Source organism: Schistocerca nitens, chromosome 8, assembly GCF_023898315.1.
Source record: "Schistocerca nitens isolate TAMUIC-IGC-003100 chromosome 8, iqSchNite1.1, whole genome shotgun sequence".
NCBI lineage: Eukaryota > Metazoa > Arthropoda > Insecta > Orthoptera > Acrididae > Schistocerca > Schistocerca nitens.
The window spans coordinates 599222639-599250088 of NC_064621.1; the positions used below are offsets into that span (position 1 = coordinate 599222639).

The following is a 27450-nucleotide window of genomic DNA, read 5'->3' on the forward strand; positions in this document are numbered from 1 at the left end:
GTCTCACTCAGTGCGTGCTCTGCCATGGCCGATTTCTCCACCTGCCCCAACCTACAATGTCGCTTACGATCTTTGATCTTGTTGTTGATTGATCATCCAGTCATTTCAACATAAACTTTTCCACATGTGCATGGTAACCGGTATATTCCCAACATTGCACGTGGGTCCCTTTTCTCCTTATGAGATTTCCACTCTGCAGTGGAGTGTGCACTGATATGAAACTTCCTGGCAGATTAAAACTGTGTGCCGGACCGAGACTCGAATTCATGACCTTTGCTTATCGCAGGCAAGTGCTCTACCAACTGAGTTACCCAAGCACGACAAACGCCCCATCCTCACAGCTTTACTTCTGCCAGTACCTTGTCTCCTACCTTCCAAACTTTACAGAAGCTCTCCTGCGAACATTGCAGAACTAGCACTCCTGAAAGAAAGGGTATAGTGGAGAGATGGCTTAGCCACAGCCTGGGGGATATTTCCAGAATGAGATTTTCACTCTGCAGCGGAATGTGCACTGATATGAAACTTCCTGGCTGATTAAGGAGTGCTACTTCTGCAAGGTTCACAGAAGAGGTTCTCTAAAGTTTGGAAGGTAGGAGATGAGGTACTGGCAGAAGTAAAGCTGTGAGGATGGGGCGATTGTCGTGCTTCAGTAGCTCTGTTGGTAGAGCACTTGCCCGTGTAAGGCAAAGGTCCCGAGTTCAAGTCTCGGTCCGGCACACAGTTTTAATCTGCCAGGAAGTTTCATATCAGTGCACACTCCGCTGCATAGTGAATATCTTATTCTGGAAACATTCCCCAGGCTGTGGCTAAGCCATGTCTCCACAATATCCTTTCTTTCAGGAGTGCTAGTTTTACAAGGTTCGCAGGAAAGCTTCTGTAAAGTTTGGAAGGTAGGACAATAGGTACTGGCAGAAGTAAAGCTGTGGGGACAGCGTGTGAATCAGGCTTGGGTAGCTCAGTTGGTAGAGCACTTGCCCGCAAAAGGCAAAGGTCCCAAGTTCGAGTATCGGTCCGGCATCTGCCAGGAAGTTTCATTTATTTTTCTGATTTCTTACTTTGCCACGTGTTTGGCTCTGTTACACTTCTAAGATCATTTGTGGAGTACCTATTGCTCTTCAGAACACTTTCCAGGTGTTGCATTTCGTGTTTGAGGTGCTGCGACTCACATATTCGTCCTACTCGCGTTACGAATGTATGAATCATGCCTCTTTCCTGGCTCGGGTGGTGGTTTGATAGTTTGTGCAGATATCGGTCCATGTGTGTCGGTTTTTGGTACACACTATGTCCCCGGTTTTCGCCATTCCTTGCTACCAGCACATCTAGAAATGGTAGTCTTTTGTCCTTTTCTATTACCATGGTAAATTTTATGTTGGCACGGAGGCTGTTCAAGTGTCTTAGGAAGTCACCTAGCAGTTCTTCACCATGGCTCCACACAATGAAAGTAACGTTGATGTATCTGTACCACACCTGAGGTTTATAAGTTGCCAAGTCCAGTGCCTGTGCTTCAGAATGTTCCATGAAGAAGTTGGCCACCACTGGACTAAAAGGACTACCCCTGGCAACGCCTTCCAGTGGTTTGTAGAAATTGGCATTCCACGTGAAATGGCTCGTCGTGAGACATGCATTGAAGAGCTTTGTAATGTCTTGTGGGAAAATGGAACCGATGTGCTCAGAGCGTCACTGAGTTGTAGTTTCGTATACAAAGAACCACTATCAAAGCTGATATGACACTTCCTGGCTGATTAAAACTGTGTGCCGGACCGAGACTCGAACTCAGGAACTTTGATTTTCAGGGGCAAGAGCTCTACCATCTGAGCTACCCAAACACGACTCATGCCCTGTCCTTACAGCTTCACATCTGCCAGTACCTTGTCTCCTACCGCCCTAACTTTACAGAAGCTCTCCTGCGAACCTTGCAGAACCAGCACTCCTGAAAGAAAGGATATTGCAGAGAAATGGCTTAGCCACAGCCTGGGGGATGTTTCCAGAATGAGATTTTCACTCTGCAGTGGAGTGTATGCTGATATAAAACTTCCTGGCAGATTAAAACTGTGTGCTGGACTGAGACTCGAACTCGGGACCTTTGCCTTTTGCGGGCAAGTGCTCTACCATCTGAGCTACCCAAGCACGATTCACGCCCCATCCTCTCAGTTTCTCTTCTGCTAGTACCTTGTCTCCTACCTTCCAAACCTCACAGAAGCTCTCCTGCAGGTCCTGAGTTCGAGTCTCAGTCCAGCACACTGTTTTAGTCTGCCAGGAAGTTTCATATCAGAGCACACTCCACTGCAGAGTGAAAATCTCATTCTGAATATCAAAGCTGATGAGGATGTTGTTTGGTGCAAGTTTTAGTTTCTTCAGCTTCTCAATGAAATGTCCTGAGTTCTTTATGTATGTGTCGGTCTTCCCCATGTGCGGGTGGAGAAGAGGGGCCAAGTGTTTTGCCAGTTTATACGTCAGTGAGCCAGGAGTACTAACAGTTGGTCTTAGTGGAATGTTGTTCTTATGGATCTTAGATAATCCATACAGCTGGGGTTGTAGGGCTTCTGTGTTGCGCAGGTTTCTCTGTATGTCCGCAGGCAGAGAAGATGCCTTGATTAACCGATTCATATTCTGTGTGATACATTGCGTCGGATCTGTGCTTAGTTTTCGGTACGTCGTTGGATCTAATAGTTCTTGGATCTTTTGCTCATAATCTTTGGTCTTCATTATGACGGTTGCATTCGCCTTATCGGCAGGCAGTAGGCAGTACCAATAAACTCTTGTCGATGTTAAGATTCTTAATAGCTTGTACCTCTTCTTTCTTCATATTGCAATCTGGTGGTTTACCTCAGCGCAGTATCCTGGCTGTTTCAGTGTGTATTTCCTCTGTCTTTTCACAAGGAAGGGTTCGAATGGCCGCTTCGGTGTTAGCAATGATGGCCTCCATATGTATAGTTCTTGGGATGATAGCGAAATTTTTGAAGAACATACACTTCCTCTTTCGTCAACTGTCGTTCAGTGACGTTGACCACAGAGCGTGACATGTCAGGAATCGCCTTGTCAGTCTGCTTCCATCATCTTCCTAACTTTTTCTTCTGTCGCTCAGTGCATGTCTTGACTTCGTTCTGCATGCTCCTGTGAGTGATGCTGTCCATCTTGTCCCAGTCGTCTCGATGCATTCTGCTACTTAGTTGATAGAATATGTCCAAAAGTTCCTGATCCGTTCTTCCCAAGACTCTCCATGTTGTATGAATTCACTCACAAAGAAAAGCTTGTTCCTTTCTCTCATAGATACGATGTGCTTGGGCGGTGATGAATAGGTGCTTACATTTCAAGAACATTGGTGTAGCATTTTCATCTCTGCACCACGGAAGGAAGGCGAGAGAGGACATCAATCGCGCTTTCTTCTTGCGTCGTCGGTACATACTATGTCCAAATGTCAACATCTGACAGAGGCTAACACAGTGATTGACCAATACTGTGTGATCCTTTAGGCCTGATTGTGGAGTTACTTCTTTTAAATTCTTTGTATTTCTGAGATACAGACGAGAGGTCACCTTGGCATTCACAAAATAAATGATGGAAATCACCTATAACTGGTATAGCAAATGCAGACTGGCTAGTGTCAGAGAAAAACAAACATTAATTCAGTGTGGGGTACTAAACCTGGACTAGCTCACTTTGCTGTCACAAAGTATAGCATTCTTGTATTACAGTACTTAAACATGTTTAAATCATTCACATTTTATGAATATTTTCATTAACTTAACAATAAAATTTCTACTGAGTATGCAGAAAAAACTATACTTACAAGAATGAGAAAAACACTACAGCTTTAATGCACAGGAACTTTCCAATAGGGTGCATAGGGTTGAGCTCCTCTCGGTTAGCACGGTAGAATAGCACCAAACAGTACATAGCAATGAACTGTGAAAAGTTGTTGATAGCTATCATGTAGGGAAATGCAGCATCCGCTCGAAATTCACCCTCGTTGTATACACCATTCAGCTCACAAATACTGCACAGACATGTAATACAGTCTGTAAGTATCATATTGTACTGCACAATACAACTAAAATTCATAACAACAAAGCTTGTGGTACGATAGTTTAGAGATATACATTTCTTATGTTTGTATAAAAATGAAAAATAGGAAATGAAGTATTCCATCTTAACACATAGAACAGTCAGTCACTTTGGGTGGGACTATATTAATTGAAACAAGAATTATGCACAAAATATTTAACACAAATAGTGAGTGTGTGTGTGTGTGTGTGTGTGTGTGTGTGTGTGTGTGTGTGTGCGCGCGCACGCGCGCGCTTATCTTCCAACACAGTTTTGCGTTATTGTATTAATATGATTATTTATTATCTAAATGAATGGTTGAGTGTAATCTGATTAGAGGTGAAGTGTAGCTCAGTTTAAGAAGGTGGGATAAGTATTTGTCAATGACTTGCTGAAGAAACCATCTCGCTATTTACCAAAAGTGGTCTAGGGGACACCACAAGAAACCTAAAACGCCACACTGGAGGCAATTTTAGCATTTCTCCACTCAAGTATGAATCCAGAGCTATGTCACCAAATTGCCTAATTTCAAAAATTAGCAGTGTTACCCACTGCCCTAAAAACTACTGTATTGAAAGGAATTGTGTCCATTGCTCTGAGTTTCTCCTACTAGTGCTACATCATCTATAACATGGACAGTATTTTCAATAGAAATATTTGTACAGAAATAGTGACAGTGCACAATTACTCAACAAGGAAACCATGTATGGGAGGTACTGGGACAAATTTGAAAAGAGAATAACAGTCCATAAACAGCAAAACTAATTGATTAAGAGCAGAACCAATCATCAATTTATTCATCATTATGTTCTGTAGACCCCATCATGAAGGAAGAAGTTTACAAATGTGAAAAGAGCCAAGTTGTACATTAACAATCAAAATGTGTAATGCCACCTGTTATAGACAAAGGAGCTCCATCATCTACATTTTTTTTAAATTTCTGACAAATATTTCTAACACAGCTAATAAAATTTCTATTCCACAACTGTTTACTGTGTAACCAGAACGAACAATGCTCCTATCAAACCACAAAAATGGTAACTATGTCCTGGGCAGAGTTAGGGATGTAAAGATGGGAACTAGCTCTTCTGGCAACTTCAAAGACACTTAAATCAAATATCTTGACACATTTGTGATCTTTTACTTGTTGTTATTAGTAATAATGCCAAGTAATATAATGCAATGTGTCAAGTAAAGTAACACAATACCTGATGTCATATGCCATCACGTCATACAACATGGCATTTGTCATGATGTGCAGTATGACACAACATGTATAAAGTTTAGGATGCATGCATTCCCACTCTGAGATACTTCCTATTATAGATGCACCCCCACTCTGGATACTTCCTACTGTACATTCATCCAACTCTCTAGAATCACATAGATATGTGTCTACTTGCTCTTACACCCCTCACCACACATGTAACAGGAGATACCGGTAGGTTTGGTATCAGAAATGGTACCGTAGGGAAAAAAAATCAACCCCTTCTCCACCCAGAAATTAAAAAATTGTTTAACATCCTCCTCAACCCCTTCTCCACCCAGAAATTAAAAAATTGTTTAACATCCTCCCAAGAACAAATCCATCCCAAATCTCATCTCCCCATAAGATATTTTAACTATTATATGTATGCTCTTAAGCCACATGATTATATATACTGTTTACTATTGCTGGCAAATCTTCTGCATTTTGGGCACAGGATCAGGGAATTTAGCTTATAAATTGCAAGATGCAGGCGTGGCAACACCTTGCAGCAAAGAGAGCACACTGCGTTGCATAAGTCAGGTTAACTCATAAAAAAGTGGAAATATGGCAAGATGTTTTGATTTAGATGTCTCAGAAGCTGCCAGATAAAAAAAAAAAAAAAAAAAAAAAAAAAAAAAAAAAAAAAAAAAAAAAAAAAACAAGTTCCCTTCTTTTACATTCTTAACTCTGCCCAAGACATATTCACTTTTTTGTGTTATATGATAAGAGCAGTTTTCATTGGGGTTCCCATATTTTTCTCTGCCATAATTGTGACATTAGATCACTATAGGCCAGTAGATTTTTGTTAACTTGGGCGATGACTAATCAGATATAGGCTTTCCATTGTCTTTTGAACCACATTGCTTATGAGTGGCAAGGGTTAAAGCCCTCACAAAACAACAGCACAACCATTAATAAAATGTATTTGTATACTTTCTTACAAAATCTGAACCAATTCACACAAGCACGAAATTCACAAAAAATGTGTATTTTGAATGTACAATCTGAATGAAGCTACATTTTGAAAGAAACATTTCAATTTTATCACATACATTCAGTTCACATGTAAGAATGAATTTCACATATTACATTTATTTCGACTTTCATCCATTGCATCCCAACGATGGATAATGATCATTGCATAAAAAAATCTTTTTGACTTTATCTATTCATCTACCTTTGTGCAAAATTTGAACCAATTCATACAAGTTTATAGTATAGAAGTGTCATGCTTCAAAAACCTCCCAGAAAAAAGTGTTTCTGCGCATAACATCCCAATGGTGCCATTACTGAGCATTAATTTCAGTCCAATTAAAATATTTTGCAAAATGAATGAATTGATTTGCACAATTGGCCTGGACACCAGCTCCAGTTCATCATTCAAACCTTTCTTAATATACTGTAACAGCAACAGTGAGACAAAGTTCAAATGGCTATACAAATGACCACCAGTCTGGGGTAAACCAACATTTTTTTACCCTATGTTCATAGCTCAAATAGGAACTGAGGACCACAATTCTATGTGCTGCCTTTTCAGACATATTTGCTACAGTGCTTCTGTACTTTAAGAATGCAGCAACTAGAATGTTACTCTTAACAACTAATCTTATACACTACTTTGAAACATTCCAAATAAATGAAAAACATATTACTTTACATTTGACATGTTAGATCTGGGTGCAAATCAGAATCTCGAGTCAGGTCGCTGTTTCATTTTGGTCACAAAAGTAAATTTTATTTCAAAATATTCACGCTGTTGTCAGTCACGACATAACTCCATGATTGCTGATAGAGTCATTTTCTCAGTTCAAGGAAGTTATGTACTAACATATTTGGATTTGTATATACTTACAAAGAGATGAATGTTGTTAAAGGCCGTACCACAGTATACTGTAAGATTCCATGTTTACACATGTGAATGAACTCCCTGCAAAAATAAGAACACTTTAACATTAGCAAATGAACATGAACCAACATAAAAATATTAAATTAAATTTTGAAATATCTAAGATGACTTATGAAATTGTATCAACACACATAATTCATACACCCCTTCACATATTTTCTCTCATAAATTCCATCATAGACAAGAGCCTTCTGGTACGTGCAAAGGGTCAAATTGTGTAACAACACATAGAACCCACCATTGCGGGCTGCTTCTGTGACGTATACTAACAACCCATTACAACTAATGCTAATCTACTCAACATTGTGACATATGGGATTTACTTCTAGATTATATTTTTTACCATTTTATAAATCAGAGTATTGTCTGTATTAGTAAAAAAAAGCAGCTATTATGAAAAAAATCCAATACTCTCCCTATTGCACTCATGAGCTTTTGGTTTTGTTCACTATTTCATGCTAGGAATTTACGTAACCATAATGATTTTAGAGAATACTATCAGTTGTCTGTATAGTGAAAAAGTTAGAACCTGTTTGATATGAAATTAGTATTGGCCAGAATTTCCACCTCCCCAGACTAGATAAAATGCCTAATCACAGACAGGCTCAACAAAAAGATTGTCAAATGTGAGCTTTTGGCCAAGAGTAAACAATGCACGCACACGTTCATGCAAGCATAACACACACATACACAACCACTGTCTCTAGCCACCAGGCCAACCAGAGATAGTGGTCATGTGTGCGTAAGTTGTACTTGTGTGAATGTGAATCTCTCTCTCTCTCTCTCTCTCTCTCTCTCTCTCTCTCTCTCTCTCTCTGTGTGTGTGTGTGTGTGTGTGTGTGTGTGTGTGTGTGTGTGTGTGTGTGTGTGTGTGTGTGTGGTCTATTTTAGATGAAGGCATTTTGGCCAAAGACTCACATGTTTGGCAGTCTTTTGTGGTACCGTTTGCGAATCAGCATCTCTTCTATATGGTGGCTAGTGATCTGTCCTTTTAATACTGTCATTATTCCGTCCTTGACTTTCCATTGTTTGATTTGGACTAGATATAAGATACAAGAAAAGCTATGCTTGTAGGACAGAAATGAAATGATAAGAAGCCTTTTAAATATGGTACTGCATGAGACTGTTGAAGATGATGATAATGATTTAAGATGCTAAACTGTAGGTTCATCAGTACCCTTACAGAAAACAATTAGAGAATGTCAGACATTTCATCTTAACTGGAAAAATAAAAAGAAAAAAACTAATGCCGCATACAGTAATATTATCTTACCAGAAACTATTCTATTCATTTGTATCAAATCATCACCCACCCACCTACACCCTCCCCCCCCCCCCCCCCACACACACACACACATTAATGCGCCCCTCCACCCCTTTCAGCTAGCGTCAGGACTTTGATGATTCTTATGCCATTATCGAGAAAATGATAAGACATTATAATTTTCCATCACAGACCCTGGGCATATGATTTTGCAGTATGATTCATTAAAAGATGACTATTTTCTTCAAAATGATGGTTGATATTATTATCAAATTCTTCTTGGGACCAAGAGCTGGCTGAAATCTGAAGTATGAAGCTCCGAGTTATTTAGCAATTCATGGAATGTATATCGAAAGCACAGATTAGACACTGTAGGCGGGGGGATGTTCAATGCAGTTGACAAAAATATTGTCTCTACTGAGGTCGAATTTGTCTGTGACAGTAAAGTTATCTGATCACGTATAACAGGTCTAGATGAAGTCAAGTTAACTGTTGGAATTTTCACTGGCCACCTGGTTCTGCTGTGACGGTTTTGGAGTCATTGCCAGAAAGTCTATGGTCGGTAGTCTGGAAATACTCAGACTGTGCAATATTAGTTGGAGACAACTTGAACCTACTGAGTATAGACTGGGACATCTATGGATTCATTGCAGGCGATACAGACAGACAGTGTTGTGAAGTTCTTTTGAACACTTTTTTGAAAACTGTCTTGAGCAACTAGTTCAACAGCCCCCACATAATGGAAATATTTTAGATCTCACAGCTACAAACAGGCATCAGTATAGAGACAGGGATCAGTGAACATCATTTCATCATAGCAACTTTGGTCACTGAAGTTAATAAATCAATCAAGGAGGCTAGGAGAGTATTTCTGCTAGAGAGAGCAGATAGACAGTTGTTAGTATCCCTCTTAGACAATGAATTTGTATCATTTAGTTTCAGTACTACACTCCTGGAAATTGAAATAAGAACACCGTGAATTCATTGTACCAGGAAGGGGAAACTTTATTGACACATTCCTGGGGTCAGATACATCACATGATCACACTGACAGAACCACAGGCACATAGACACAGGCAACAGAGCATGCACAATGTCGGCACTAGTACAGTGTATATCCACCTTTCGCAGCAATGCAGGCTGCTATTCTCCCATGGAGACGATCGTAGAGATGCTGGATGTAGTCCTGTGGAACGGCTTGCTATGCCATTTCCACCTGGCACCTCAGTTGGACCAGCGTTCGTGCTGGACGTTCAGACCGCGTGAGACGACGCTTCATCCAGTCCCAAATATGCTCAATGGGGGACAGATCCGGAGATCTTGCTGGCCAGGGTAGTTGACTTACACCTTCTAGAGCACGTGGGGTGGCACGGGATACATGCGGACGTGCATTGTCCTGTTGGAACAGCAAGTTCCCTTGCCGGTCTGGGAATGGTAGAACGATGGGTTCGATGACGGTTTGGATGTACCGTGCACTATTCAGTGTCCCCTCGACGATCACCAGTGGTGTACGGCCAGTGTAGGAGATCGCTCCCCACACCATGATGCCGGGTGTTGGCCCTGTGTGCCTCGGTCGTATGCAGTCCTGATTGTGGCGCTCACCTGCACGGCGCCAAACACGCATACGACCATCATTGGCACCAAGGCAGAAGCGACTCTCATCGCTGAAGACGACACGTCTCCATTCGTCCCTCCATTCACGCCTGTCGCGACACCACTGGAGGCGGGCTGCACGATGTTGGGGCGTGAGCGGAAGACGGCCTAACGGTGTGCGGGACCGTAGCCCAGCTTCATGGAGACGGTTGCGAATGGTCCTCGCCGATACCCCAGGAGCAACAGTGTCCCTAATTTGCTGGGAAGTGGCGGTGCGGTCCCCTACGGCACTGCGTAGGATCCTACGGTCTTGGCGTGCATCCGTGCGTCGCTGCGGTCCGGTCCGGTCCCAGGTCGACGGGCACGTGCACCTTCCGCCGACCACTGGCGACAACATCGATGTACTGTGGAGACCTCACGCCCCACGTGTTGAGCAATTCGGCGGTACGTCCACCCGGCCTCCCGCATGCCCACTATACGCCCTCGCTCAAAGTCCGTCAACTGCACATACGGTTCACGTCCACGCTGTCGCGGCATGCTACCAGTGTTAAAGACTGCGATGGAGCTCCGTATGCCACGGCAAACTGGCTGACACTGACGGCGGCGGTGCACAAATGCTGCGCAGCTAGCGCCATTCGACGGCCAACACCGCGGTTCCTGGTGTGTCCGCTGTGCCGTGCGTGTGATCATTGCTTGTACAGCCCTCTCGCAGTGTCCGGAGCAAGTATGGTGGGTCTGACACACCGGTGTCAATGTGTTCTTTTTTCCATTTCCAGGAGTGTATAAGCATAGAGGAATTATGGGCAAAGTTTAAACGGACTGGAGAAGTAATTGCAAGTAAGTGGATTAAGGGCAGAAAAGACCCACTGTGGTTCAGCAACAAAATTTGAATATGCTAAGAAAGCAAAGGCTATTGCAATCTCCATTCAAATGAGAATGTGCAAATGATGATAGGCAAATATTAATAGAAATTCGTGCATCTGTAAAAAAGACCGACACGTGAAACATACAACTGCCACTGTCATACTTTAGCAATAAATCTTGCCAAGAACTCAAGAAAATTCTGGTCCTACATAAAATTGATAAGTGGGTCCAAGGCTTCTATCCAGTCCCCACCGACTGGTCTGGTGCTGCAGTAGCAGACAGAAAAAGCAAAGCTGAAGTTTTAAATTTCACGTTCAAGAAAGTGTTCGTGCAAACATACCGCTGTCTGACCACCCCACAGACTCCCATATGGAGGATATAGCAATAACCATTGCAGTTGTAGAGAAACAACTGAAAGAGTTGAAAGCAAATAAGTCACCAGGTCCTGGTGGTATATTTTCTGAATAAAAAGATGTGATAGCTTCACAACTTCCCTGTTGTCTCTTTACAATTATAAACACTTTCTGGTACTGGAATTGCATTTTGTTGTTGTACTGCCATATTATTTTTGTTCACGAGTGCTCAAGTGGACATAATTGCTCACCATGCGGCCATTTGATCCAAAGGTGGCGGGGGAAGTTTTAATAAGACTAGTGAGCTCCAAAGAAGTCTCGTGAAGAGCCATGGAAATATTTATCCAGTCTGAGCTCTCTTGACGGGGAAGGTCTTATGCAACTGAGGTGCGTCATGTCGCCTGAGATTGCAGATTTATTGAAATTTCATCCTGAAAGCTTTTAAAGCATGACCCGCTTGTATTTTTGAACTACTGCAATATATTATGTGCAAATATCCAACATAAAAATGTTTTTCTTTGACTCTTTTATAAAATAAAGGAGTGAACTGATATTAATAATTATCACTTTACAAACTTTTTTGAGAAATATTAAATTAGCTCACAATTATACAATATTGAGGACTTCAAAGACAATGCATGATTGTGGTGACAATTATGACTATCACATTACAACAGAGAATAAAATAATCTTAGAATAATATATTTTTGCTTACCATCCCATTTCCCATGGACCAAGACAGCACAGGGGGAAGATGTGGTGCACTTGTGGCTTCAGTTCTAGATTGGCCTCCAGATCCATCTCAGCATTCAGATAATTTAAAAGATATGTCATAAAATTGTATATAACATATGCTTCATAACATTCTCTGAGACTATCATAATAAATTGACTGCTGTGGACAGAGAAGACCTATCCACTGCAACAGACAAAAGACATACGAAAACTAGATTAAAAGATGAATACAACAGTACCAAATAAGTGACTGTACAGATATACAGCACTGAAAGAACTAAGTCAAAACAAGGCCCCGGCAGTAGACAACACTTCATTAGAACTACTGATAGTCTTGGGAGAGCCAGCCATGACAAAACGCCACCGAGACGCCCCCCAGGTGGAGCAAGCGCAGACAGTCCTGAATCCGGTGGACCAGAGGGTGCACAGGGTAAAGAGCTTGGATACTGAGGAGAGAGCTGAGAGAATCTGAGCAGATAACGTACTGTATCCGCCGATGGCGGCGGATGTAGTGGACAGCCTGGAGAACAGCGTAAAGCTCCGCAGTATACACCGAACACTGGTCGGGAAGCCGAAATTGATTTGGAGTGTCGCCAACAATATAGGCACTCCCTACACCTAACGATGTTTTCGAGCCGTCGGTGTAAATAAATGTGGCGTCCGTCATTTGTGCGCATAGAGCAGCAAATGCCCGACAATAAACAAGTGTACGGGTACCATCCTTGGGAAATCGACAAAGGTCACGGAGCAGGCAGAACCGGGGACGGAGCCAAGAATAGACGGCCGAGCAGAGGAGTAGACTATGCTTCCATAATCCAATTTCGAGCGCACTAAGGCGCGATAGAGGCGGAGAAGGACCACTCGGTCTGCTCCCCAGGAGGTACCATTCAGGACACGGAGGGTGTTAAGCGATCGCAGACAGCGAGCCGAAAGATAGGAAACGTGGGAGGACCAGCACAGTTTTCTGTCAAACATAAGACCCAAGAATTTAGCGGCGTCTGAAAACGGAAGGTTGACAGGTCCTAGATATAAGGAGGACGGAAGAAACTCCTTACGTCGCCAAAAATTAACACAAACGGTCTTACTGGGAGAGAAACGGAAGCCTGTTTCGATGCTCCAAGAGTGGAGGCGATCGAGACATCCTTGAAGACGTCGTTCAAGAAGGCTGGTCCGTTGAGAGCTGTAGTAGATCGCAAAATCATCCACAAAGAGGGAGCCCGAGACATCAGGAAGGAGACAATCCATAATTGGATTTATAGCGATGGCAAACAGTACAACACTCAGCACGGAGCCCTGGGGTACCCCGTTTTCTTGGGAGAAAGTGCGGGAGAGAGTAGTGTTCACCCGCACCCTAAATGTGTGCTCTGCCATAAATTCGCGAAGAAAAAGGGGCAGCCGGCCTCGAAAGCCCCAAGAGAACAGTGTGCGGAGGATGCCTGTCCTCCAACAGGTATCGTATGCTCTCTCCAGATCAAAAAATATTGCTACCGTTTGGTGTTTCCGGAGAAAATTGTTCATGATATAAGTGGAGAGAGCAACAAGATGGTCAACTGCAGAACGATGCTTTCGGAATCCGCATTGGGCAGGTGTTAAAAGACTGCGGGATTCCAGCCACCATGCTAAACGGTAATTCACCATACGCTCCAAAACCTTACAGACACTACTCGTGAGAGAAATGGGGCGATAGCTAGAGGGGAGATGTTTGTCCTTTCCAGGTTTCGGAACAGGAACGACGATAGCTTCCCGCCATCGTCTGGGAAAAGTACTGTCGGTCCAAATTCGATTATAAAGGCGAAGGAGGTAACGCAGACTATGGGTTGATAAATGCAGCAACATTTGGACGTGGATACCATCTGGTCCTGGGGCGGAGGAGCGAGAAGAAGAGAGTGCATGTTGGAGTTCCTGCAAGGAGAAAAAAGTATTGTAGCTTTCGCGATTTTGAGAGGAGAAAGCAAGATGTCGCACTTCCGCTGCACGTTTCTTCGGGAGAAACGCTGGCGGGTAATTTGAAGACCTCGAAATTTCGGCAAAGTGCTGACCCAACGAGTTAGAAATTGCGACGGGGTCCACTAATGTGTCATGCGCGACAGTGAGCCCAGAGACCGGGGAGAAACTAGGCGCGCCTGAGAACCGTCGAAGCCGACTCCAAACTTCCGAGGAGGGTGTGAAGGTGTTAAATGAGCTAATAAAGAATTTCCAGCTTGCCTTCTTGCTATCGCGGATGACACGACGGCATCGCGCTCGGAGCTGCTTATAGCGGATACACTTGGCCAAAGTAGGATGGTGGCGGAAAACGCGGAGAGCACGTCGCCGCTCACGTAGTGCATCACGGCATGCCTCGTTCCATCAAGGAACTGGGGGGCGCCGGGGCAATTCGGAGGTGCGTGGTATTGAATGTTCCGCAGCTGTAAGAATAACGTCGGTAATATGTGTGACCTCATCGTCGACGCTGGGAAAGGGACGGTTATCGAATGTCGCTAGAGACGAAAAAAGTGTCCAATCGGCTTGGGCAAACTTCCAGCGTCGCGGGCGCATATATGGCTGTTGAGGCTGCAGTCTAAGGACACATGGAAAGTGGTCACTCGAGTGTGTATCATCAAGGGCGAACCATTCGAAGCGCCGAGCTAGCGGAACAGTACCGACCGCAAGGTCCAAATGAGATAAATTTGTCGTGGAGGCAGACAAAAATGTAGGTACCCCAGTGTTGAGGCAAACTAGATCTGCTTGGTGGAAGACGTCTAGCAATAGTGAGCCACGTGGACAAGGATGTGGAGATCCCCAAAGCGGGTGGTGGGCATTAAAGTCCCCAACCAGCAAATATGGGGGTGGAAGCCGACCAAGAAGATGGAGGAGATCAGCTCGTGCCATTGATGTGGACGATGGAATGTATACAGTACAAAGAGAGAACGTGTATCCGGAAAGGGAGAGACGGACGGCGACAGCTTGGAAGGAGGTGTTTAAATGGATTGGGAGATAATGGAGAGTTTCGTGGAGAAGAATCATGAGTCCTCCATGTGCTGGAGTGCCTTCAACAGAGGGGAGATCATATCGGACGGACTGAAAATGAGGGAGAACAAAGCGGTCGTGGGGACGCAGCTTTGTTTCCTGAAGACAGAAGATGACCGGCGAGTAGGATTGTAAGAGGATCGACAATTCATCCCGATTAGCTCGAATACCGCGGATATTCCAGTGGATAATGGACATAGGGTGAACAGAAAATGGAGGAATGTGACCAAGGTCGCTGTCAACTCAACGACTGCTCTGAGCTTGCGACCGACAGCATGGAATGGCATTCAGCCGAAGGCAGAAGATCCTGATCCATAGGTTGGTCAGGAGCAGCTCCTGCCACCAGCGACCGGCCGGTTGATCGGCCGCCAGCAGTGCGCCTCGGCGACACAGAAGACGGCCGAGGGCGACTTCCGCCAGGTGGTGCTGTAGATGGGACACGCCGTGGCGGAGAAGGAGAGGAACTGGGTTTCTTTGTAGCCTTCTTGGAAGTATGATGTTTAGAGGAAGGAGGAACCGATGGTTGGGAAGTTGCCATACGTAAAAACTCTTCACGAGTATGCTCTTTTTTCAAAGACTTGGCGTCTGACTTTTGGGCTCGAGATTTAGCAGAACCCGACGAAGGGTGAGCCATAGAGTGGGCAGGCGAAAGTGGTGAGGTTGAATGGGCGATCTTTGCGCTGGCCGATCTGACGACCATGGTACTAAAGGTGAGGTCGCAAGTCTGCGTGGCCGCCTCCTTTGTTGGCTGATGAGAAGCAAGGACAGCGCTGTATTTTCCTTTCTGAGGCACGGTGGGCTGTTGACTGGCGAATAATTTTCGAGCAGCAAAGGTCGACACCTTTTCCTTCACTCTTATTTCCTGGATGAGTTTTTCATCCTTAGAAACGGGGCAATCTCGAGAGGAAGCAGCGTGGTCACCCATACAGTTGATGCAGCGAGGGGATGGAGGCGGACAAGCACCCTCATGGGCATCCTTGCCACACGTAACACATTTGGCCGGATTGGAACAGGACTGGCTGGTGTGATTGAACCGCTGGCATCGATAGCAACGCGTAGGGTTTGGGACGTAAGGGCGAATGGAAATTATCTCATAGCCGGCTTTGATTTTCGATGGGAGTTGAACTTTGTCAAATGTCAAGAAGACAGTGCGGGTTGGAATGATGTTCGTGTCAACACTTTTCATAACTCTATGAACAGCCGTTACACCCTGGTCAGACAGGTAATGCTGACTTTCGTCGTCAGACAATCCATCGAGGGAGCGTGTATAAACGACTCCACGTGAGGAATTTAAGGTACGGTGCAGTTCCACCCGGACAGGGAAGGTGTGGAGCAGAGAAGTACGCAGCAATTTTTGTGCCTGGAGGGCACTGTGTGTTTCTAACAACAGGGTGCCATTCCGTAATCTGGAACAAGACTTTACAGGACCTGCAATTGCGTCGACACCTTTCTGAATAATGAAAGGGTTGACCATGGAGAAGTTGTGACCTTCGTCAGACCGAGAAACAACAAGGAACTGTGGCAACGATGGAAGAACAGTCTGTGGCTGAGACTCAGTGAACTTACGTTTGTGAGCAGACATAGTGGAAGGTGAGGAAACCATTGCGGAAGAATCCCCCATGATTACCGGCGTCTCCGATGGTGCGCTCCTCCCTTGTGGGGGCCCTCACTGAGGGCACACCTGCCTTAGGTGATTGTTCACACCTCAGGTCACACCTCCCGACAAACGGACGACCAATCGGCACTTTCGGAAGGTATCAGCTCGGGTAATCACCCCACCCAGGGCCTGGCCGTTACCAGGGGGTACGTACGTGTCCTACCTGTCTACCCGGGGCGGGGAATTACGCGTTACCCCGTCACCGGCTACGCATGGAAGTGCGTGGGTCGGCCTTCAGACACGCACAGGGAGGAAAAAAGAGAAAGAGAAAGGAAAGAAGAGAGGTCTCAAACGCCGCAGCGGAGAAAAGGGTAGAGAGAAGAGGTAAGGATAAGGAAGGATGAAGACTTACAAGCAAGGAAGGCGAAGAATGTAGTATATTTACAAGCGTCCGTCTCCGGACGTAGGCACAAACCAGAACCCCAGAAGGGGAGAAAGGGAAAGAAAGAGCCAGAGGTGAGGGGGGGGCGAAGATGGGGGATGGGGAAGGATGCGGAAAGGGAAGGCATGCAGCCCGGAAAGGAAGGAAGGCCACATCAGCTCGGGGTCCTGTGCTCGCTACGCACGCATCCACAAAAGAGTTGTGGATCCCCTGGGGGGTCAGAATGTCAGTGATGGTGTTCACATGCCAAAAGCAGTCTGAGGGGCTTGTGGTTTCTAGTCTGTAGAAGCTGATGCTATGTCTTGCATGCCACCAGTCTAGCCCTCAGCACACGGTATTACACTCTCGACACAGATATGTCTAAAGGTGTTGCAGTAATCCAACATCAACCAAACACTGTTGACAAAGCTGTTCCATTAGTTAAGGTCATGTAAACAGGATGACGATCAACCAGCTCTGTGCTCACATTGTGTTATCCAGCCATGATATATGACCCTCTCCAATCCACTGTTTACACACACACACACACACACACACACACGTGCATACGCGAACCCATGCACGTGCACACACGTCACTGTCATAGCCTGTGGCTTGCATGAACCACAGTGTCACAGTAAGATAAACCCATTTCCTAGAGACCAATCAGTCTGCCACATTTGAACTCACTGACATGCTGATATTGCATCCTTTGACACTGGTAGTCATACCAGCACTTGCTCACTGTTTCCACTTTGTTTGGCACTTTTGCACCTACTGTGTGTGCTGCAACAGTGATGTATCTGGCCACACAAAAGAGGGCACTGCTGGGCCAACATGCATGCCATCTCTCTGCAACCTTAATTACTTATTATGATTCCAATGTTCTGCACATACTCCAATTTTGAAGTGATTCAAAGATGATTATCTCCAGGTGTTGCAATTTTCACAAACAGTTGCAGCTCTGTGTGTGTGTGTGTGTGTGTGTGTGTGTGTGTGTGTGTGTGTGTTGGGGGGGGGGGGGGGGGGGGGCAGGCTTGCATGTCACACACATAGCAACAACTTTTTTCCAAGCATAATAAGGACAATTATACGTCTCGTCTCATCACTGTGATGATTAACAATATGACCAACACTCATGATGATGAAAATCTTATCTCTCTCCTTTTCATAAGGCACATCTTCTGAATTTTTTAAGAATGAAAAGTTACTTTGTGAATTAGGTACAGCAGTGGTTAAGACACTATTATCATTCATCAGGGCGAGAGGTTGTTGAAGCCCTCACTGAAATACCAGTGTCAAATTACAGAGAATTATCCAATATGACATTTTTTTGGTGCTGTTTTTTTTAAATAGTTTCCCACTGCAATGGCTATTTTGTTACTGAGAAACAAAAAGTTCCAGGACTTTTTTAGTTCAGATCCCAACATAGAGATTTGTGAGTTAGTCACCAAAACTGATTCCAAATATACTTACAGCATTCAGTGCATATATTGGAACCATCCATAGTATCCTGCAACCAGAAACAATGGAGAAGTCAGTTACATAAATTGAAACACAAAGGTCAGAATGTAATTTACAGACAGCGACAGATACAGAGAAAGAAAATTACACAAAACACAACACTGGAAAATTATAGATGGAATACAAACAACAGAACAAGTACACACCATCTCTCAATGTTTAGTGACGTTGAAGCAGCTGGTTTTAGGACCCTAATTCCTCAAAAAAATTGAAAATATGTCTAACATTAATCCAGTAGTCACGTAAAACTGTGGACATACCTCTAGTCAAACCATTTATTGCTCTCCTGTCACCACAAAAATAAGATTCAGTTAAAATATGGCACACTGTTGCACAGTTGTCACATGTGGCACATTCTAGAGGCACTTTAGTAAGATGTGTGTATTTATTACAGTGTAGCATGTTGCCTATGATTTAAGTACAAACTGTATTCATTTGGACTCAAATTATTACTAATCAACAGACATTCCTTTCTCTGTACATCAGCAACCAGTGATGGAAAATGGACTATTAAAGTTACACAATACTTCTTCCTAACATTGCAAGTTTTTTACAATTAATGATGCTTATGCCATACCCAACTATATCTACTTATTACTGTTCTACAACTTGTTTCCTTGATATGGTCAACTGACATATGCTATAACTAACTGAAACTGGTTATGAATAAAAATGACTCCATTTTTTGTCTGCAACTGTCCACAACACATTCTGTCATGCCTTGGTCGGAAGGCGTGTCCTGCTGGTTTCTTGAGTCCAGAGGAGTTTGTTATGGTAGAAGCTGCCTCTTCTGTTGTCTGCTGGCTCCACAGTTGCAAGAGATGACTCCCCTTTCCTGAAGGATTATCACTGTTGCTGATGAGGAGTGTAGCCACACACCACATCACATCACCCTGGTTCTAGTTCCTTGGGTGGCAAAGATACAAACCACAGCTGTTTTTCCACTCCAGTGCTATCATTATGATTGCCATGTGAGTGCTGCAGCTGTTGACTCCAGCAGGTTCTCCTTACAGCCACCCACTGTGCAGCTGATGGGGGTTGATTGATAAGATGACATGCTACCCAAGCCTTTTCCTCAAACAGCATCGGCAGTACTGTCCAAGATCTGCCATTTTGTGTTGCAACACATTATGTTCTTGATGTCAAGTCTTACATGGTGGTTCAGTTGTTGTCAACTAGTATCAGCAACATTGGCATACAGAGGACAACCACATAGGTTTCATTGCACCCCATTCCATGCCAGTAGGTGGCCTAAGGCCCATAACCTTGAGTATCATCCCATAGTTTCCAGGAGGGTCTTATTTTGGATGGTGTTTGCCTGTTTTCTGTCTACCAATTAAATTCTGCAATTCGTAATGGATTTGTGCCTTTAGCTTATGTATCACGATTTTTTTCTGTATCTGGAGATTGAGTGGGCATATCCAAAGTATTACCTACAATGCCTCAACTGACACAGTATCAAAAGCTTCTATCACCAAAAGAAGTATTCCACATTGGACCCTATTAACCACCTATGCTGGTGTTATTAGCAGAAGACTAGGTACCCAAGCACTCACGCAGTATCCCACTACCACAGTTAGGATAGCCTTATGACTCATTTTGTTATTTGTCTTGGTCGTTTATAATCATAACTGGCTAAACTAATAATTCTGTTCATCTTGTCCTGCCTCTCTTGCACAAATCTTCAATATGTCCACAATGATTTGTCGTTTGTCCAAAAAGGTGCCAAAGTATCTGGTGATGGACTTTCTCTTTATGAACCTGCTGCTTAGTTTCATGATTGGGTGTCTTAACAGTTTTTCCTTATGCAGCCTTCTCAAGTTAATTATGAGGCAGTATGAAGCCACAGGTCACATGGCAATACCTTACTTCAAGTAGAGCTATAATGCTCTTATTTTGTTCCAGTACCTGGTCAAGCAATCAGTTTAAGTATTTATGTTCATTCTCATTCTCTTCCTGCAATTCTCTTTTCCATATACCAATAGCTGTCATTCACACCGGTTATTATATCATTGACTGCAAGGAGACCTTACACAGTGTCACTGCATTTTCCACAAAAAATGGTTCAAATGGCTCTGAGCACTATGGGACTTAACATCTATCGTCATCAGTCCCCTAGAATTTAGAACTACTTAAATCTAACTAACCTAAGGACAGCACACAACACCCAGCCATCACGAGGCAGAGAAAATCCCTGACCCCGCCGGGAATCGAACCCGGGAACCCGGGCGTGGGAAGCGAGAACGCTACCGCACGACCACGAGATGCGGGCCGCATTTTCCACAAAAACTGATTATGATATGTGTTAGTACCAGCAGAACAACCCTAATTACCAACAACCTTAATCACCATTTCTGCAAAGAGATAGAAAGTGAGGGTTCACTAGGTTCCATGCAGAGGCTTGGAACAGTGCTGTAGGAAGTATGATACTCGGGACTGTAGTTACATATAATAACTAACAGGTTGTATGATTCCACAGAAATATATTTTATTGTCCTCCAAGATAAAAAGCATGTTGTCACAAACATCGATCAGAGAGAACTAACTGCAGGTCCAGAGAGGTTAGCTGAGCTACCTCAGGGCAGCGATATCGTTCTGGGTGACCCCATGGAGTTAAGTCCCCACAGAGCTACAAATCTCCTTTAACTGCCTGAGACCTAAATGGTTTACTACATCCAGCCTCTCTAGATATAACATTAAAGCTGAAACTTAGATGGTAGAAATGTAGCCTGTATAGTACTTGATGAAGACTCGGATGCATTGTTGTAGACAAGACCTGTTTGCATCCTAGACATCTCCAATGATACACTTTAAAAATGTTTTGAGTGATCTAACTTTAAGGTTTTTGAAATGCTGGTTGCCATGAGAGACATCCATCAAATATGAGACCCAAAACTTGACTGAATGATTAAAATGGAGCATGGTGGCACCACCAGAAACATTATGTTATCAGTGAGAAATAATTACTTCCTTCTATCCTCATATCAGTCTCTCAAGTGTAACAGACAGGTTCTGAATGCAAATTGTGAGGAGTTGCAGAGTTTTGACATTTCAGAGTAACCATAACAAGTTCTTAACAATCCCACAGAGACCTCTTCAAAAAGCTAGGTATTTTGACAAGTACTATACAATCCATATAGTCAGTATGTCATTTGTCATTAGCAGTAATTCTCTTTTCATGAAAAAATAGTGAAAACTGTTAAAAGAGTAGCAGGAACAAAAACAACCTCTACAAAGACATCAAGGGGCAATGACAGTACAGAAAAGTCTTGGGTACAGGTACAGACGTATACAACAATCCGATAGAGCACATGAAATGTCATGTAGAGAATTTATGAGAAAATTAAGACTGAATTGCACAGCTTCTATTGGGCAACTGCTTTTATTCTACTGAAGAATATCTTCACAGGTTAATTTTGAATTATAATTAGCACTCTAAAACAACAGTGTAAACCCATTTCATTGTACTGCACTTAGATTAAATTAAATGTATGTCTTTGACTTCTTTCCATTTCCCAGAGACCACGTTCCCTTGGATCCATGGAGTTTAAATAATGTAATAAAGGCTTCTGTAAAAACCTAAAACATCTACTCCGTTTCATTTACTGATTTTTCCTCATCGATTATTTCTGGACTATGTTAATGAAACTTTCTTACTATACATCTACTCATCAGCTTTCTTCCATTCCCATCTGACATAAGGAATTCTGCTACGGGGAAACACACATGGATTAAATCCTGTATTTAAATGGTAAAAAGAGATGCCATATACATTGTGGGACTAGTGCAATGGGTATCATGTAGACACTATTTCAAGGAAATTGGTATTATGATAGTCTCTTGCATGTATGTTTATACTGTAGTCAGGCCTACCTAATATATACTAAAGAAAGCATGGTTAACTTTGATCTTAGGATGTCAACAGACTACCATAACACAATAAATGGATATGTAATCTATATGCCCAATGTCAGGTTTGCAAAGGACCACATCAGTTGTATGTGCCTAGTTGTCTTACATATTTTAACAAACTACCTAAAAATATCCACTTAGTGAATCTGAATAAATTTCAGATCATAAGGGTATAGCATGTTATAAGGTGAAAGATTTTAAGTGTGTACAATAGATGACTGAATTTTGATTCTGGAGTACATTCCCTATATAAAATTATGAATTGTAATATTTTTTGAAGTTCTTAATGTGACATGTTGATTCATTTGGCATACCATATTAGATTTATGAACAAAGGTCAGCATGTATAACAGTGTGCATTACTATAGTTAATGCCTTTTTGTAACATAACTGAATAGTGTAATGATATAACTAAATGTATATAGCTTTCACATGACAACAATAACTGCATGTCAACACGTTTAAAGCTGAATAAATATTCTCTTATGATGATGTAGTCAGGCCTTGTGCAATACTGAGCTGTGTGTTCTGCCTGTTATATTTTATTAGGCCTAACATTGTGCGGAGAACCACTTAACTGTCATGGGCATTTTATTCACATATTCAAGAGCTGAAGTTTTTGCATTAGGCTTGATTATAACACTTGCATCATCAACAAAGAGAATGATTTATGATTCTTGAATCTATGGTAGCAGACTGAATACTGATCCTTGGGTACATCAGCTGTGATTATTGGCCATTCTGAAGTAGCTATGCACTCCCTGGATTTTGTAATTTAACACAGTGCATTATTTTTGTTAGACTGAATGAAATCCAGTAATCAGAAAGTGGTCCCATACCACAATACTAGAGTTGCTCTACGAAAATACAACGGACTGCTCATTCAAATGATTTTGATAAGTCACAGAGAACATCAGCTCCTAGTATTCTGTCATTTATGTTTTGTATAATCTACCTGAAAATGGCACTCCCAGCTTGTTTATGTGGGGTACCAGTACACTGTAATCAAGTACTTGTAAGCAAATGGGAGACTGCTGTATGGCCTTAAAAACATGCACTCAGTATGCTATGTTTGCAATACTGGTACAGACCATTAAGTTGCATTACTAAACACTACCTACTTCCAAGAAAGACCCAGTAACAATCGTCTAGGTCATAGATATTACTTTAAAATAACAACAATCATCAGCCCTAGTTCAATTATTATAGTTTTATGATGGCATAAGCTACCCAAGTTGCTCATCTGGCATTTTGAAACTAAGGATTAGGTTTGGCATTACAAACGTGTAAAATCTAACTTGCAGTTCGTTATTGTCTTCCATTCATAAGTTGACAGGTGAAGTTTGTAAACACACACTTACCTGATAATGTGCTTCTGTAGATGCGGTTTTGTGTAAAATACCATATGCTGAATGATTTCCCATATCGAGATGGGTAAGGCCATTAATGCAAAGACTCCACCAACGAGTGTCCCTTGGTCTTCCTTCGTGAAACCATTGTTCATAGCATTTACAAGAAGTACTGGTAATACTACAACTATTACAAGAACATAAATAACCACTACGACAGGTCTTATCCACATCCGCCATTTCTGAAAGAATTCGCGGCACGACTCCCCACACATTTTTCGCTATCATTACATACACAGTAGCAAACAAATATCGAGCAACTTCAAATGTCAAAGTATTATCCGCAGCTGACTGCCATCCGCCATAGCTAATGTCGACAAACGAAGTTCAACAACGCTTCACCCGATTTACAGAAGCGCCGTCAGATGGCGACACCGAAGTACTTAGTATTTGATTAATTACGCGGGTTTTTTAAGAACCACTCCGCGCAAGACATGTACGTATGTCGTCCGCAAAAGAGACGGAGGATTTTCTGGATGGGTTATTTCTCACAATATGCTGAATTGGTTTGGACGCTGTAAGTTAGTCATTATTCTTTACTGTTCGTTTTACAGTTGCTGTTTTTGTGGCCTTAACAGGCCATACTGGGGTACCGCCGAGGTGAGCCTGCGCGAAGAATGCAGGCACATTGGTGGCACTAAGACTGACTGAAAAAGAAAGAGGAAGGACGGTCTAAGAATTAACCGTCTATTGCTAACATGGGTGGCACGAAGACTGACCGTATAAAAAAGAGGAAGGACGGTTTAAGAATTTACTGTCTATTGCTAACAGTGCACTTCGTTCACACTGCTGTCACCTGCATAGCTCGCTCATGTTTAACAGTGGAGTTCTTATTGCTACTTAACCGCGATGTTGTAGGTTCTCAAAGATCGGTGAACGGATGCTGAAGCAAATGTGCTACTTGAGCGAAGGGTTCCGATTTGTTCACGTCTACTCCGGGTGGTGATTGGAGCGAGATTCGAGGACCGCGGAGAGAGCAAGCAAAAGAAGGCGAGGACCATATGTAATTTACTTGCCCCTCCAGCGATAATACCCTTGCGGCTCCCAAGTTTAGTTCAGAAAGATCAGATATGCAAATAAAAATTCAGGAACAAGCAGGAATATCAAGTAAATCATATTACGGAAGTTGTTAGTCGTTGTGTATATAGACAGCTACACTCTGTGTGTATATCTAGATCAGTGGTTCTCAACCTGGGGGTAATTACCGCCTGAGGGCCAAAATTTACTTTTTATATTTTCTGAGGGATAAAAAGTAAACGATTCGATTCTGTTTCAGCCGTGAAACTAAATTATTTTCAAAAGATCATTAGTATTATCACAATTTTGTAAGACTTTAATAGTGATTATACAGGGTGTTACAAAAAGGTACGGCCAAACTTTCACGAAACATTCCTCACACACAAAGAAAGAAAATATGTTATGTGGACATGTGTCCGGCAACGCTTACTTTCCATGTTAGAGCTCATTTTATTACTTCTCTTCAAATCACATTAATCATGGAATGGAAACACACAGCAACAGAACGTACCAGCAAGACTTCAAATACTTTGTTACAGGAAATGTTCAAAATGTCCTCCGTTAGCGAGGATACATGCATCCACCCTCCGTCGCATGGAATCCCTGATGCGCTGATGCAGCCCTGGAGAATGGCGTATTGTATCACAGCCGTGCACAATACGAGCACGAAGAGTCTCTACATTTGGTACCGTGGTTGCGTAGACAAGAGCTTTCAAATGCCCCAATAAATGAAAGTCAAGAGGGTTGAGGTCAGGAGAGCGTGGAGGCCATGGAATTGGTCCGCCTCTACCAATCCATCGGTCACCGAATCTGTTGTTGAGAAGCGTACGAACACTTCGACTAAAATGTGCAGGAGCTCCATCGTGCATGAACCACATGTTGTGTCGTACTTGTAAAGGCACATGTTCTAGCAGCACAGGTAGAGTATCCCGTATGAGATCATGATAACGTGCTCCATTGAGCGTAGGTGGAAGAACATGGGGCCCAATCAAGACATCACCAACAATGCCTGCCTAAACGTTCACAGAAAATCTGTGTTGATGACGTGATTGCACAACTGCGTGCGGATTCTCGTCAGCCCACACATGTTGATTGTGAAAATTTACAATTTGATCACGTTGGAATGAAGCCTCATCCGTAAAGAGAACATTTGCACTGAAATGAGGATTGACACATTGTTGGATGAACCATTCGCGGAAGTGTACCCGTGGAGGCCAATCAGCTGCTGATAGTGCCTGCACACGCTGTACATGGTACGGAAACAACTGGTTCTCCATACAGTGACGTGGTCAACGTTACTTTGTACAGCAGCAACTTCTCTGACGCTGACATTAGGGTTATCGTCAACTGCACGAAGAATTGCCTCGTCCATTGCAGGTGTCCTCGTCGTTCTATGTCTTCCCCAGTCGCGAGTCATAGGCTGGAATGTTCCGTGCTCCCTAAGACGCCGATCAATTGCTTCGAACGTCTTCCTGTCGGGACACCTTCGTTCTGGAAATCTGTCTCGATACAAACGTACCGCGCACGCAATTGTGCAATCACGTCATGAACATAGATTTTCTGTGAACGTTTGGGCAGGCATTGTTGGTGATGTCTTGATTGGGCCCCATGTTCTTCCACCTACGCTCAATGGAGCACGTTATCATGATTTCGTACGGGATACTCTACCTGCGCTGCTAGAACATGTGCCTTTACAAGTACGACACAACATGTGGTTCATGCACGATGGAGCTCCTGCACATTTCAGTCGAAGTGTTCGTACGCTTCTCAACAACAGATTCGGTGACCGATGGATTGGTAGAGGCGGACCAATTCCATGGCCTCCACGCTCTCCTGACCTCAACCCTCTTGAATTTCATTTATAGGGGCACTTGAAAGCTCTTGTCTACGCAACCCCGGTACCAAATGTAGAGACTCTTCGTGCTCGTATTGTGCACGGCTGTGATACAATACGCCATTCTCCAGGGCTGCATCAGCGCATCAGGGATTCCATGCGACGGAGGGTGGATGCATGTATCCTCGCTAACGGAGGACATTTTGAACATGTCCTGTAACAAAGTGTTTGAAGTCACGCTGGTAAGTTCTGCTGCTGTGTGTTTCCATTCCATGATTAATGTAATTTGAAGAGAAGTAATAAAATGAGCTCTAACATGGAACGTAAGCGTTTCCGGACACATGTCCACATAACATATTTTCTTTCTTTGTGTGTGAGGAATGTTTCCTGAAAGTTTGGCCGTACCTTTTTGTAACACCCTGTATAAGTTATCATCAGTTACTTTTTGTCAGTTAGTGGCATTAATCCGGTGGAGGTTACAGGTTCCTCACATGGTCCACCCACTAACACATATGTTGTGCCTTGTCTCGTAGACAGCTGATGACAAAAGTGAGGCATTCGCATAGGAAGTGCTAAATATCTCAAGAAAATGTGTTTTCCAATTTCGAAATAGCACCTACAGTATTTCAGAAATTGCTTCATTGTCGCTTCAAAACAGGAAAATGAATTAATTGACAGCACGACACAGAAGTAACTACATTAGGCCGTACGCAGTATTATTAC

At 43.2% G+C, this 27450-nt stretch overlaps 1 protein-coding gene across 1 annotated transcript in view; it reads right to left on the reverse strand.

The window, feature by feature from the left end:
• LOC126198769 (transmembrane protein 184C) overlaps nucleotides 1–24225 on the reverse strand; it is a 66332-nt gene extending 42107 nt beyond the window's left edge. Inside the window, exons 1-5 of the mRNA XM_049935328.1 lie at nucleotides 23829–24225; nucleotides 18508–18544; nucleotides 11989–12191; nucleotides 7146–7220; nucleotides 3791–3997 (exon numbers count right to left, since the gene is read on the reverse strand). Coding sequence (XP_049791285.1) covers nucleotides 3791–3997; nucleotides 7146–7220; nucleotides 11989–12191; nucleotides 18508–18544; nucleotides 23829–24091 — 785 coding nt within the window. The 5' untranslated portion in view covers nucleotides 24092–24225. The remainder of the gene's footprint in view (nucleotides 1–3790; nucleotides 3998–7145; nucleotides 7221–11988; nucleotides 12192–18507; nucleotides 18545–23828) is intronic.
• Nucleotides 24226–27450: the final 3225 nt, after the last annotated feature.